This window comes from Mesocricetus auratus, unplaced genomic scaffold (assembly GCF_017639785.1).
Source record: "Mesocricetus auratus isolate SY011 unplaced genomic scaffold, BCM_Maur_2.0 Super-Scaffold_100004, whole genome shotgun sequence".
NCBI classification, from domain to species: domain Eukaryota; kingdom Metazoa; phylum Chordata; class Mammalia; order Rodentia; family Cricetidae; genus Mesocricetus; species Mesocricetus auratus.
The window spans coordinates 88,863,208-88,877,389 of record NW_024429189.1 but is presented as its reverse complement, the minus strand read 5'-3'; the positions used below and the strand labels follow the sequence as shown (position 1 = coordinate 88,877,389).

The 14,182-nt window shown below is 46.5% G+C and overlaps 1 protein-coding gene across 2 annotated transcripts in view; it reads right to left on the bottom strand.

Annotated features, from left to right (window-relative positions):
• The window catches only part of Sord (sorbitol dehydrogenase), a 32,360-nt gene extending 18,525 nt beyond the window's left edge, over window positions 1-13,835 (bottom strand). The window contains exons 1-3 of one of the 2 annotated variants that reach the window (XM_040746181.1): window positions 13,632-13,763; window positions 9,912-9,997; window positions 1,270-1,303 (exon numbers count right to left, since the gene is read on the bottom strand). Coding sequence is in view for 1 of the 2 variants with exons in the window: in XM_005068532.4 (XP_005068589.1) it covers window positions 1,270-1,303; window positions 13,632-13,697 (100 nt within the window). In the remaining variant the exon portion in view is untranslated. Of the gene's footprint in view, window positions 1-1,269; window positions 1,304-9,911; window positions 9,998-13,631 lie in introns of both variants that reach the window. The other variant, XM_005068532.4, reaches the window with a different exon arrangement.
• Window positions 13,836-14,182: the final 347 nt, after the last annotated feature.

The following is a 14,182-nucleotide window of genomic DNA, read 5'->3' as shown; positions in this document are numbered from 1 at the left end:
AGAGAGAGAGAGAGAGAGAGAGAGAGAGAGAGAAAGAGAGAGATTGAGGTTGAGCAGTTAGGAATGGCAGGCTAAAGTCTGAGATCAAAGATAGAGAAAAACTACCGAAATCAGAAAAAAACTCTCTGAGCTTTGTTTATATAAGTTCACTATTTGCAGCAAGAGATCAGAGACGCTTACTTTCTGACATACCTTCTCTCTTCTAATTCAACTAAAGCAAACGACAAAAGAATGACAGTAGGCCAGGTCACACCTTACCTGGCCACCTCTGCAAGCAAAGCCACCTTGTCAGGGTACAGCAAGGCGCCTCCTGCACTTCTCTGAACATGATATCTTGGTGAAAATGTTTAAGCCTTCCATTTGCATTGCTTACTAAACACTGATAGAAACAGCTGTTATTTATGTCTTATCACTGTAAGTTAATAATGCAGCTGACCTTTGAGTAGCAAAGCTCAGGAGTTACCAGGAAAGCTGGCTTCAACCTGATGTTCGCCCAGAATCTGTGCTTCTGGGCTGAAGTACAGCAGGGTGGAGAGGACATCCCAGGTCATCAAGAAGAGCAGCACAGGGATCTGAAGGACATAAGACCCTACCCATTGGTTCACCCTGGAGTCCTATAGACTATTAACTGGACTCTGGGATGGAAGAGATATACACGAGGCAACAGTTGACATGACCTCCCCAGGTCTAGATGCCTCCAGGAAACCTGTGTTGACAGCTCAGCCCAGTGGGCTCACCCACTAAGAGGCTGAGAAGTGGAGCAAAGGTGTTAGGAGCCCTGCCCCTACATGCTCAGTCACTTTCTGTCCTTGGTTGATTAGAGGAAGGGACAGGGCTTCCCGCAGCCCCTCCCACCCCTACTGGACAGGTAGATAGTTCTGGGCTGGCCCTCTTGGGTGTGCTAACACAAGGCTCCTTTGCTAACTACAAGATTTAGTTCTGTAGATTTCTAGAACCAGAATATGATTTGGCATCTAATCTGGTAGACATGGTACTCGTTTGTTAGGTAAGAGGGATTGGTTCTGCCTTTGGTCCACATGCTTCACGTCAAAAACCCAGGGCAGTTCAGCAATCTGTTATCTTAGTTTTTCTCCTTTTATCACTGATTCTTTTACTTCATGCAGTAGCCAAGATAAACCATTGCAGCCAATGGACAAAGAAGTAAACAAACACATTAACCAGTGGGAAAAAAGGAGCAGGGGTCAATGCATAGGCCTCCAAGGCCAATACCAGCAAGTACAATGTCAGGTCACTTTCCCAAGGACCTACCATTTGGGCCTGGCTCAGGGATTGGGTAGTTCTCCTGAAATACAAAAACAGAGAAGGTTGTTTAGTATGCATAATAACTTACCCCTATAAACATATTTCCACTTTAAAAAATTCACCTGGAGTTTCATTAATTATTTCTTAGAACACAAGTTCAAACCAAATTCTGCTACCTGTGAGCACTGAAGAGGTACAGCAGAGGGCAGGCTAGAAAACCTGCCCTGCTCTTCACCATGATGCTCAGAACAGAGCCAAGGACCCAAACAATGGCACGCACAATATATTCCAAATGCAATGGAAAACCACATCTGTAACTAGTGACATGCCACAGAATGGAAAAAAGGTCTGCAGCTGGGTTCCCTCCAAGGAAAACTGCCAACCCCTCCACAATCAAAGCCCAATTCTAGATCAGAATGTCAAACCCTGAAGGAAGCTACTCTAGTTACTGAATGCACCGACCCTTTTGGTGCTACTTGCTGGGACTAAGAAAAACATGTGCTCGATGTGCCCCCTGCAGAAAGGATGAGCTGCGCTGGGTCTCTAGATTTGCCTTCCACATTGGATCTTGTCATCCTGGAAATCATGTTCTCAGATACAGATGTTTGGTCTGCTGTATTCCTACTGAGAAAGGAAGAGGGTGTAAGCAGTGCCTGAAAAGACTATTTCTAGACAGGGTGGGTGTGTCTACAATATGACGCTCTTCTCTTTACTTCAGAACAGGCAGAGAGGATACCCAGTCCTCTCTTCTAAAAGCTCCCATTTGGAGTTTTAGGAGCTCAAAGGAACACATTGTATGAGCCCAAAGGCTCTGCATTTTAGTGTAAGAAGCAACCTAAGGTTTTCTGGTATTCACATCTAGTATTAGAATAGAATTTGAGGGGATGAAGGGATGGCCAGAGGTTAAGAGCAGGGGTTTCTCTTCTAGAGGACCCTGGTTCAATTTCCAGTATCCATATGGCAGCTCACAACTGTCTAATAACTCCAGTTCCAGGGGATCTGATACACACACGGGCAAAACACCAAAGCACATAAAACAAAAATAAAAAGGAATTACACACACACACACACAAATGGAACTTGCTTACTAAACTTTTCTCCATGGTTAACTGGCCAAGGTAAAGTCAGGGTTGACAAGGAGGTTGGACAGGACACTGAGGCGTCAAACCCAAGTGTTCACTTTATTAATTCTTTGTAGGTGGACAAGAAGCAAAGGGAGAAGGCAATGAAATGTTTACAGTGCCTGCTGTGGGAGAGATAATACTTTAGCTTTGTCTTACTAAGCCCAGAGTTTACAATGAGAAACCTGAGATTATGGAGTTACATAACTTGGTCAAGATCCTATCACCAGGCAGTGATTAACCAGGGCTCAGCCCAGCCCAGCCGTAACTGATGCCTATACCAGTTCCCACTGTACTACTATGGAGGGAGAGTGACCTTTTTAGTTTGGGCAACAGAAAGAGCTGTCAATCATGTGAAGTGACTGACAGGTGGACCCCATGCAGAGTATTCCAATGGGGCTCTGTTTCTAGCTTTCTGCCTTCCTGGCCAGTGAGATGGTTCAGCCAGTAAGGGTGCTTTTGGCCAAGCCTGACAACCGGAGTTTGATCCCTGGAACCATGTGGAAGAAGGTGAGCACCAACTCCCATGAGTGTCCTCTGACCTCCATACACCAGTCATACACACACACACACACACACACACACACGTGTCCTCTGACCTCCATACTCCAGTCATAACACACACACACACACACACACACACACACACACGTCCTCTGACCTCCATACACCAGTCATCACACACACACACACACGCACACACACACACACACACACGAGTGTCCTCTGACCTCCATACACCAGTCATCACACACACACACACACACACACACACACACACACGAGTGTCCTCTGACCTCCATACACCAGTCATCACACACACGAGTGTCATATCATACACCAGTCATATCACACACAATCACACACACACACACAAGTGTCCTCTGACCTCCATACACCAGTCATGTCATATCACACACACACACACACACACAAATAAATGAATAAATATTTTAAAAGAAGAAAAAAGGAAGGAAAGAGAGCTTTCAACCTCCTAACAGTTCCCTGTGTTGCTGTTTTAATTTTATGAAACATGGTTTCCCTCTGTACCCATGTACTGGAATCCATTATGTACCCCAGGCTGGCCTCAAACTCATGATTCTCTTGTCCTGCTAGGGTTTAGGCTTGTGCCCTCGGGCCTGGCTCAAGCCACTTGCTAGAGGCAGCCTCACAACCTCAGTGCACACTGACACCATCTAGAACAAAATGCTACTCAACACTACCATGCACCTATTTCTTCAACACCAGGTACGGTGCCCAGCCGCATGGCCAGTGGTAGCCTTCCTCAAGCAGAGCTTCCACATGAAGTCTAATTGCTCCATTCACTGCAGACCCCCAGGCCCGTTGGCCCAGGAAATTCAGTGCTCAGTGAACTCCTCCAGAGAAAGAAACCCCAGCTCGTGTGCTGATGCTGATCTAGGCACAGGGCGACACTGTCCATGGGGTGCCTGTGCTAAGTGATCTATAGGCATCCTGGGTACAGCCCAGATGCTGCACAGCCCGAAGCCATTCCCCACAGGTGGGGATGAAGAATTGGGATAGGTAGCAGCCTGCCCAGGAGCTGCAGAGGCTAAGGGCAGATGAGCCCAGGAATGAGCCACCGACTGTGCAACACAAAAAGAGCCTCGTGTGAGGAGGAAACGAGAAACTTTTGGTTTTTTTTTTCTGGGGAAGAGTGGTTGGTTTTCTGATCTATTTTTTTTTCTTCTCAGTAATTTAAAGGGGGGAGGGAAATCTATAAGTCACCACCCTAGAAAAGGTTTCACCAAAGTCCTTCTCAAAGAAGTCACCAGTCTCAAGTTTGAAATTAACTAACATCCTAAATTGTGTAAATCTGCGTTTCTTAACATTAGGTCAGGTGAAATTTTAAGCTTTAACTTCAGTGGAATTTAATGATCACCAAGTTTGTTTCTGACTTGAAACTTTGTCCTACATCCCTACCAATGGCATCAGCAGGCAAATCCCCAGACACCAATACCCAGCTCCACATTCTTCCTAGCTTTGCTTCCAGTCAGCATTCAGAGTGACAGCTGGCACACCAAGTAAGCCCTGAGTTACCAGGGATTTACTTACTACAAGACCGTATCCCTGGTCCACATGCAGAGATGCAGTGACTGTTCAGAACTCTAGAGGGTGCTGTGTTGGCAGACTGTTTACTGGCTAGAAGCAGAAGAGGCTGAAACTTCATGCTTCACACCATTCCCTCTCTGCTCTCTTGCTATGTATCCAAGAGTTTAAGTTTCTCCTCCCAAATACTCAAGTACAGCTGAGCACCACCACACCATATTCCTGTGGTGCTGAAAAAGGAGCCCAAGTTTTAGTATCTGTCACCTGTACTGGCCTGCCCTTGGGGTCCTGACAGGATATTTCCTCAACTGCAGCTACTAAGAGCACCCCCTGTGCACAGTTGCTATGTTCCCTTTTAAAAGATGGGCTTGGCCCACCTCCCATCTTTTTCTCTCTCTTTCCCTCTCTTCCCCCACTCTTTTCCCCAGGGACCCTCTCTGCCGCCCCCCTTCTCTCTCTACTTCCAATAAACCTCCCATCTGAGCCCTGCTGTATGGTGTGACTTCTCTTCACAGCTGTTTTTTAAAATTACAACACCAAGGCTTTGTGCATACAAGGCAAGCAGTCTACCAACTGAGCTACAGCCCTAACCTGCCCCCTTCTCTTGATAATTTCACTCACCCTTTCAATTCAGGCTCAGCACCTGCCTCCCCCTCTCTGCAGGGAATATGCCACTGGGCACAAGACCATATTAAGATTAAGCATCAGATGCTGGAGAGATAGATGGCTCAGCAGTTGAAAGTGCTTGCTGTTCTCACAGAGGACCAGAGTTCAGGTCCTAGCATCCGTGTTGGGCTTTTATAAATGCCTATAACTCCAACTCCAAAGGATCCAACACCTTCTTCTGGCCTCTGAAGATGTAAGTACATTCATACACACACACACACACACACACACACAGTCTTGAATGTCTCATCATGGGCTCTCTTTCCATTGGTATATTTGAATTCACACCCTCAACCAATCCTTCCTATGGTTCTCAACCTTCCTAATGCTGCAATCCTTTAACACAGTTCCTCATGTTGTGGTGACCTCCAACCATAAAATTACTTTGTTGCTACTTCATAACTGTAATTTTGCTACTGTTACGAATTATAATGAAAATATCTGACATGCAGGATATCTGGTATGTGACCCCTGTGAAAGGGTTGTTCAACCCCAAAGGAGTCATGACCCACAGATTGAGGACCACAGACAGCCTGTGTATACCTGGGCAGAAGTCAGACTCTGGAAGAGCCTGCCCACGTGCAAAGTCGGTTCTCCTCAACCCACTATGTACCTAGGGCATGTTACATAACCTCTTGAATTTCCTCTTTTGTATCATGAGGATAATCATGAAAGGAGTGCCGACCCACAGCAAATATGTTTGCTCTTATTACAAAAGACACAACCCCAAGTTCTGTTCCCTAACAGTTAAACAAACTCTGGACAGCCTTGTCCTTTGAGAACGGGCAAAGTACTTGAAACTGTTGTAGGGGAATATTGGACTCCCATTGTTTTCATGGTAACTTTGAGAAAAATTAGCCCTTTATAGGGCTGGGATTTGGAAGAGCCAAAGGAGGGCTCTAGCTTCTTATTATGTGGAGATGAAGCCACCCCCATGCCTTAAAGGGTCAGGAAGGGCGTGGGAAGGCAGAGGTGGCCTGTGCCCACACTCTTCTCTCTCTTCTTAGCAGGTGTTTTTGTCACTTGCTTCCATCTGTCGGTCTGCCTGTGACCCCGAGGGGCTGTGCTAAATACACAAGGTGCAGGAGACACTATTGTCACTCCTTCTGCTCCATTTCCCCCGTCCCTACCTATTTGTCCTGTGTTCTGAGTGGGAGGAAGAGCCAAAGGTTTCCCAGTTGGGCAAGAGGTTTGTTCTAGCTATTGGTCCTGGCACATGAGGCGGTCAAAATACAGGGTTGGAAGCACTCCCACAGTTCACTGAGCTGGTCCTCTGCCCATGCTCTCCTTGTTCTGTCCAGCCTCTGCCCTGCTGGTGACAGTCTTTCTGAAGTAAGAATCTGTTCAGATTCCCCACTAGCCCCTCAAAGTCCCATACCCCTCACACCATGCCTCAATCTCACCTCCAGCCACACCCAACACATCCAGGGCCATTTCTCCCTCTCCTTCCTCATGATCCCACGTGAGAATGGGAGTGAAGCATGCTAATTCCTGTGGTATGAGGATTCAGGCATTATGCTGGCCTGCCCATGTCACCTGGCAGAATACACTCAGGCAGTACCCTCGTCAGCCCAACTTCTATGACTACTAGTCTGCACACAGGTGCAAAGAACCCCTTTAAGATAGAGACCCCCAAAACCACTTATGCTCTCTCTTCCACTCTCTCTTTCCCGCTCTCTTCCCTGCTGTTCCCCTGGGGCAGACGGGACTTTTCCTGTCTCCCTCTTCTCTTCTGTCCTCTCTGTCTCTCTACCTCTTTTTTTCTTTCCTTCCTCCCTTCTCTTTCTAATAAATCTTCTCACTCAGCTCTGTCTGCCCGGCGCATTTGTCGTCCTCCTCCTCGGTCACCCTCACTGCCATGGACTCTGCCAAGGTCTCCCACGTGTATCAGAACATGTGGGACCCTCAGGTGATTTAAGTTTGGATGTGTTGGGATTCAAGTGTCTGGAAACACCAGATGGGTCTATCCAATAGTAGGGTATTTTTTTTTTTTTTGGTTTTGGAGAGTGTAACCCCAGCTGCAACTTGATGTGTAAACTAGGCTGGCCTCAAAACTCACAGAGATCTGTCTCCCAAGTGCTGGGATTAAGGGTCAATGGCAGCACCTGGTTTCCTACAGGCTGTTGGACTCTGGGGACTGGTGCTCAGGCAGGCATTCCTTCCTGTAAGACACCTTTCCTGTGGTAACGTGACGGGGAAGGCAACTCCTTTGCACCCCCCCGACCAAAAGACTCTAATCCACATGGGACAGAGGACTACTTAATTCTCATCAAGTAACATATAAATTTTTCCTCCTAATCCAAAATACAAGAACAAGACCATATGCTAATATATATAGTCCCTTATAGTAATCAAGAATATGTCTGTTAGCAGCAACAGACAGACTCATGCAGTTTCATAAAGTATTTGCATTGTTTATATTGAACTGATAACACTCTGCAAACTTTGACCACGTTTCCTCAGGTAAGTAATGTTCTTAGTATAAATCTGGTTTGTAGAAAACCTCTACCTTCAACAACCATGTTAAGAACTAAGTAAATTTGTTGCCAATAAAATATATACATATGAGTGCATGTATTCACTATATACACTACACACATATATGTCATTATATGGAATATTTAAAAGGGGATTTCCCCTAATCTGTAAGTCCTTGTCTTCTCAGAAAAGGGTTACTTTCCTAGAACATTAAGAACCTATCAAATGTTTGCTTCCATCTACTTTAATTAGAAACAGTTAGCTCTATGCCCTGGGCCTTTCCAGCAAAGGCAATCACTTTTCCAAGCTTTTTCTTTTTTTTGAGACAGGGTTTCTCTGTATTGTTTTGGAGGCTGTCCTAGAACTCACTCTGTAGACCAAGCAAGCCTCAAACTCACAGAGATCCACCTGCCTCTGCCTCCCGAGTGCTGGGATTAAAGGCGTGTGTCACCAACGCCCAGCATTTTCAAGCATTTTTGCAAAGAAGTCAGGTTGCTGGTTTTGAATTTGAAATGGCTTATCAATGGTTTGGGTTTTGTTTGCTATAGCAACATAATTTAAATAAAAAGAAAGGAAGTATTTCTTTGGACAGTTATTATCTGACTCCTTGTTTTCTAAATGGGTTTGGGGTTCTATTTTTCCCCTGAAGTGACTGACAGGTAAGATACTTCAAGCTTTTTCTTCTCTGTTAATGCAAAGTGTTGAACCCTACGCCTTGCCCATGGTGACCAAGCACCTACGCCTAAGTTGCTTCTCTCATCCTTTTACTTTTGAGATAAGGACTCACTAAATGCCTAGGCTGGTCTTGAACTTTCAGTGTCCCTGCCTCAGACTTGTGTATAGCTGGAGTTATAGGCTCTGATGACTGAGCCCAGACAGACTAAATACCTGAGTAGCCAGCACCACTCTCTCTGGGTTTTCTCCCAGACTAAATCCAGCTGATCACTAAGGTCAAGGTATCCATTAGTTGCTGACAACACCAACCAGGGGAAAAGACAAGATGCTCAGGACCATTTGAGTGGCCAGGTGACCATGACTATTCCTTTCTTTTCATCCAAAACTTAACAGTAAAGTGTACATAGCAAGGCTGGGTTATTTTTAATGTGTTTTATCAGATAGAGAATTACCTTAGTTTTTCAAACACATTATCATGGCAGCACTTCTTTTGTCACTGCATCTTATTAACTGTGCCTAAGGCACAGCCACAACATACAGGTGGGCATCAGAGAACAACCTCTGCGAGCCACTTCTCTCTCTCCACCATGTGGGTTCCAGACATCAAACCCAAAGCTGTCAGGTGTGGCAGCAAACACCATCTTGCTAGTCCTCAGAGCAAAGCTTTGGACCGAGGGCATGTTACATTTCCTCAAAAAAGCAAAAATTCAAAAAAATCCCTCCACTGAACGCTGACTACTATTTAAACTTCATACTGATGCATTATTTTCTCTGCCCTTTATAATAAAATGATATTAACCCAGTACAGTATGAAACAAACACCCAAGCCCTGCCTTACTACCTTCTCCAGGGTCATCAGCTGTCTGCCACTCTGAAAAAAGGAAGGGTGGTTTTCAGGAAGAAAAGAGATGGCATGCACTCAGAGGGTGGTCCATGAGGGCACTTGTGATGTAATGAGACAGGGAATTGGGAGGCACATTTAGGAATGGTTAGTATTCTGGCCTGCAGAGTCTGTGGTCAGCTGGAGATGAAAAACCAATCATTCTTTTCATCAGCTAAAAAATTTAAAGCTGTCTGTGAAGCACTGAACCAAGTACCTGACACGACCGGACTGTAGTGATCTAGCAATATCCTGATCCCTTTTGTTAATTTTCTTTATTATTCTAGCAAACTCTATAGCACAAAATATTTTTTGATGTAAAAACTCACCAGCTACCCACTTGCCCCCAACACCAGAGCTTTTGTGCAGAAAAGTCAGCTGTCTCCTACTCCAGTTTGTGAACCAGTAATCCATTCCCAAAAAAGAAAAGCAAGTTCTAGATTTTACAAGATGGACCAAAGAGGCAAAAACTAGTTTAACTGCCTGGTCCACATTCTAAGAATTTTGCAAAAACTGCCCACACATTTGATGGTTTTGGCCTTTATCCGTCTTTTCATGCTAAGACGGCTCAAAGGCTTTGGCCTCCTGCCTAACTCCACAGTCAGCACATACCAGTGACAATGCATGGGACTCTGTCTTGGCCCTTTTATAAGCACAGTGCCACTGAAGTGCCCACGACCCAAAAGAGTTCTAAGCCTCCCCACCCGTCCTCTTCTATATTAGGAATTTAACCTAGCCTCTACCACTGGCCTTGAACTTACTTTGTAGCTCAATCAGGCCTTGAACTTTCAGTCAATCTTCCTGCCTCAGTCTCCTGAGTAGCTGGGATTACAGGCCTGGTGCCTCTCTTCAAGACAATGATAGCAGGAGAAAAAAAAAAAAAAAAAAACAAGAACATTGTTAAGCCACACAACTAAGAGCAGTTGACTGGGACTAACCTCCACTCCAGGACCCCGGCTTTGAGTTTACTATCTCCATTCTGAGATGACCCCATGAACTGACACTGCTTGCTGATGGGTGGGTCGCTTCCTTGTACAGCAGCTGACTCATTTCTTTCTTCCTCTTGCTTCCTTAAGTCCCAGTTTCTCCATTTAAAATAGAGAAATATGAAGCCAGGTGTTGGTGGCACACACCTTTGATCCAAGCACTCAAGAGGCAGAGGCAGGCAGAGATCTCTAAGTTTGAGGCCAGCCTGTTTTACAGAGCGAGTTCCAAGACAGCCAGGGATACAAAGAGAAACCCTGTCTCCAAAAACAAAGGCAAAAACCAATACAAAGCAAAAATAATAGAATAGAGAAATTTGGGCTTTTCCCCCTCATTCTGAAGGAAAGCAACTGGTCTGTCCTAACATATATGTATGCATATGCACATCCACCACCTTCCTACTGTGTATACACACACCTACTAGTCTGCCCATGTGTGTTTGTGTTTGTGTGTGTGCATGTACACACACCACATCCCTTCTCTCAGTCTATTGACCAAATTACAAACCCTCCCTTCCTTGCCATGTTGAGAAGACTTCCATTACTGCAGCAAGGAAAGGGAATCCCGTCTTCCAGGAAGGCAGAGGTAAGGCTGGGTATCAGGTTTCCTTCCTGTTTGTCTCAGCAAAGTGGCTCAGGTCCTGTTTTCCCAGAGTCATGCCCTGGACTTTGGACAGTTTCTGGCCTTACTGGTGGCAGGAAAACAACACTGAGAAAGCCTGAGTTCTCCTTCCCTTCAGAGCCCTTCGGATTCCTGGTTTAGATTTTGAGAATGGTGTTTCTCCAAACAATTCCTTTCATGTGAAATCCTGAGACAAGGGTTTTTATCACTAGACCCTGCTCCTAGTCCATTCAAATGAAACCTAGGTCTCAGTTCACCACCCAACCACAATGGAAAAGCATAAAATATGTGACTGTGTGGTGTCATATCAAAAGGGAAAAGTGTCGTCCCCCTCCCCATTTTATAATCCGTAGCCAACCTGTAACGGATTTCAAAAGCCACTATCTCTTAATCTACTGTGCTCAGACATCTTGGGTTTCACTGTGGTTCTCCTACAAGAGAACAAGTCCCCTCAAAGCTTCCTTAGGATTCTTCCCTGATGCTGTGGTTCGGTGCTGATAGCACCATCCAACTTATACTACTGAATCTATCTGCTTTAAGGAAACAGAGAGCAGAGGTACCCTATGGGGGGGGGGGTGAGAAGCAGAAAACCCCAGGAGGCCTGTGCTGGATTATAGGTGTTGACATCCTGGCTTCTCCATCTCCCCAGGTCCTGGGCAACCTGGCCCAGTTCCTGCTCCTAACTGCTCTCCTTCTCCCGCCTGTGGTTTCTCCTCAGCACCTTCCTGTCACTCCGTGACAGCCCTCTCCCTGACCTGGGCATGGGCCTTCTCCTTAGGGAACCTTTCCTGGTTGGGGGGCCGCTCTAGTCCTCGGGCTCTCTCCTCGCCCCGGGATCCATCTTTGACAGGTGATAGATCCTCACTGACAGCCGTGAAAGGTTGCAGGGCTGCAAAATGACCCTGCATACAGAAACCAGCATGGCTGTGTCATGCATGCCTTAGGACTCCGAATGCAGAAATCATGTGGAACTGGAACCACAAGGAGCTGGGCCAATGGCAGCTCCATGACTCAGTTTCAAAGGCCCCAGCTGCTGAGACTCGTTCTAAACCGTTCTGTTCCCTGTGTAAGCAAGCGCCTCCTGCCTGCTCTCTTCTTCTATCCATTTCTGCTCCCCTCTCTTCGGTCCCTTCCCCAATAAACTCCACGTGGGTATGCTGAGTTTGGTGGATCTGTTTCATCGCCCAAAGCTGCAGCAAAGGACAGGGGTCCTAGCAACAGCACACTCTCCACTAAAAGCTCTTATGATCTCTCCCTTCGAGGGTTATTTCCAGGCAAGCTGAGACATCTGCAATTGACCTTAAAAAGAGCAGTTCGGGCAGAAAAATCCTTTGTACAGGACAGTGTTTTGATGATTTCTTTCATCTGTCTCCCTCTTTGGGGATGCTTGGGAGCAGGGGCTGTGTCCTTTCTGGGTCCTCAGTACAATGCCTAGGTCCATAGCAGGCATAGTCTCACTTAGTAAACATTAGTGACATCAAGAACTAAATTCAAAATCACTCTGTAAACTATGTAGAAACACATCACCTTTCTGTCCCCATACCTGCCATTGACTGTAATAAACAATCGAAGTGTCTTTTTAATTCAGAATGTTGGGTGGATGTTCCAAAGTGATTAGGGACAGCACAAGAAAGGGAGTTTGAATCTGAGTTTTTGCCTTTGGTTATGGTAACTAACCAAGACTACCATATTGGGGATGGCCAAAGAAGTGGAATGTCAGCTCCAGGCAAGGGTTCTTGGTTTGGAATCCCTTGAAAAATAGACCTACAAGCCAGGCGGTGGTGATACACGCCTTTAATCCCAGCACTCGGGAGGCAGAGGCAGGCGGATCTCTGTGAGTTCGAGGCCAGGCTGGATCGACAGCCTCCAAAACAATACAGAGAAACCCTGTCTTGTAAAACTAAAAAAATAAAATTAAATTAAAAAAATAGGCCTACAGGTAGAAAAGTTAAGGAACTCCTTGAATATTTCAGAATGTTTCCAAACTCAAGTCTGTTGCATTCTGTGGATTGAGAGCCCACAGAGGGCAGATTCTTAGACAAGAACTGTTCATCAGGATGAGTCTCTCTTGGTACATGTTCTTTGAATGGAATAGAGACAGAGATGCCGGGGGAGCAGCAGAGACAGACGGCTGGTACCCAACCCACATACTGCATGCACCACTGAGATGGACTTTGTCAAAGGAACTTTGGCATGACCACAGAGATGATTCAGCAGATGTCTGGACTCTGGCTCAGGGGGCAGAACCAAGTTTAAAGCCAGAGGTACACAGAATGCTCCAGGGAAGTGATACAGATGTGGATAAAGGAAGATAATAGGCTGTATCCCCAGTTAAAAGTGCATTGTGCATTTACTGAATCCTGGATCCTCTGGTGAAAAAAAGAAAAAATAATTCTGCGAGGGGATATTACCGGGATTAAATAGAATTTCACTGCTTTTAAGTGCAGTCTTGCCGCCCTTTTTTGCTCTGCAAGGTCTACCCGGAGATCTGAGTAGATCTGAATGCTGGCAGTCTCCCTCTGAAGAGCAATAGCAAGAGTGCGAATTTGCAACTAGCGAAGGAGACGAAAGCTTGATTTGTTTTCAACGGTCCAGGGCACAGGCCACGTGCCAGGCACGGGGCTGAGTTACGGGAGCACGCGACCAGAACTCTCCCTAGAGATAAATAACGGCTCGCTAACTGCTACCCCACCCCCACCTCCCAGTAATCAGCTAAGATCTGGGTAAACGGGTAGCCAGGGTGCTTGGTACGGCTAAATGGCCCGGTCCTGTGAGCTACAGGAACTTGGGAGTGGGGACCGCTGATGGGCTTGCAGAGGGGTGAGGCAGGGCTGGGTGGGTGGCTGCCTGCTTTCCCACCCGCCTTCCCCTTTTACCAAACGAATGTCCCCAGGTCCGTGCACCACCAGGGACAGATTCTCGGCCTTAGCTGGAGCTGCCATGTCGCTTTCTTGCTCCGAGGTGTCTGCTGGACCGGGCGAGGTGGTTCTAATCGCCCCACCGCCAAGGGTCGGGAGTAAGGGGCAGGGGCGTGCTCTGGACCAGGCTGCGCGCGGCCCTGAGGCGGAGCCTGCTCGTGCTGGAAACCTTGGGGGCGGAGCTTCAGGGGGCGGGACTTCTTGCGGACCCAGTAGCCCCGAGGAAGGAAAGCGGCCTACAGAAGCCGCTACTGGTCTGTGACTTAGATAAGCCTGTGATGGCTTATCTAAGGCTAGCTAGCACCGCAAACAGCAAGTTTAAGTACGAGATGCTGCCCGGGTGTTTTGTGTTATTAACTAGAACAGTGCCACTGCAGGAGGGGCGCAGAAAGGAAAGAAGGAATGCAGTTGCCCCAGGGTCATGATGTATTTGCATAAAGATGCTGTAGGGCAGGATTTGCAAGCCTTCTTTAAAGGCTTTCTTGTTTTCCTTTGGCAGGCACAGATTC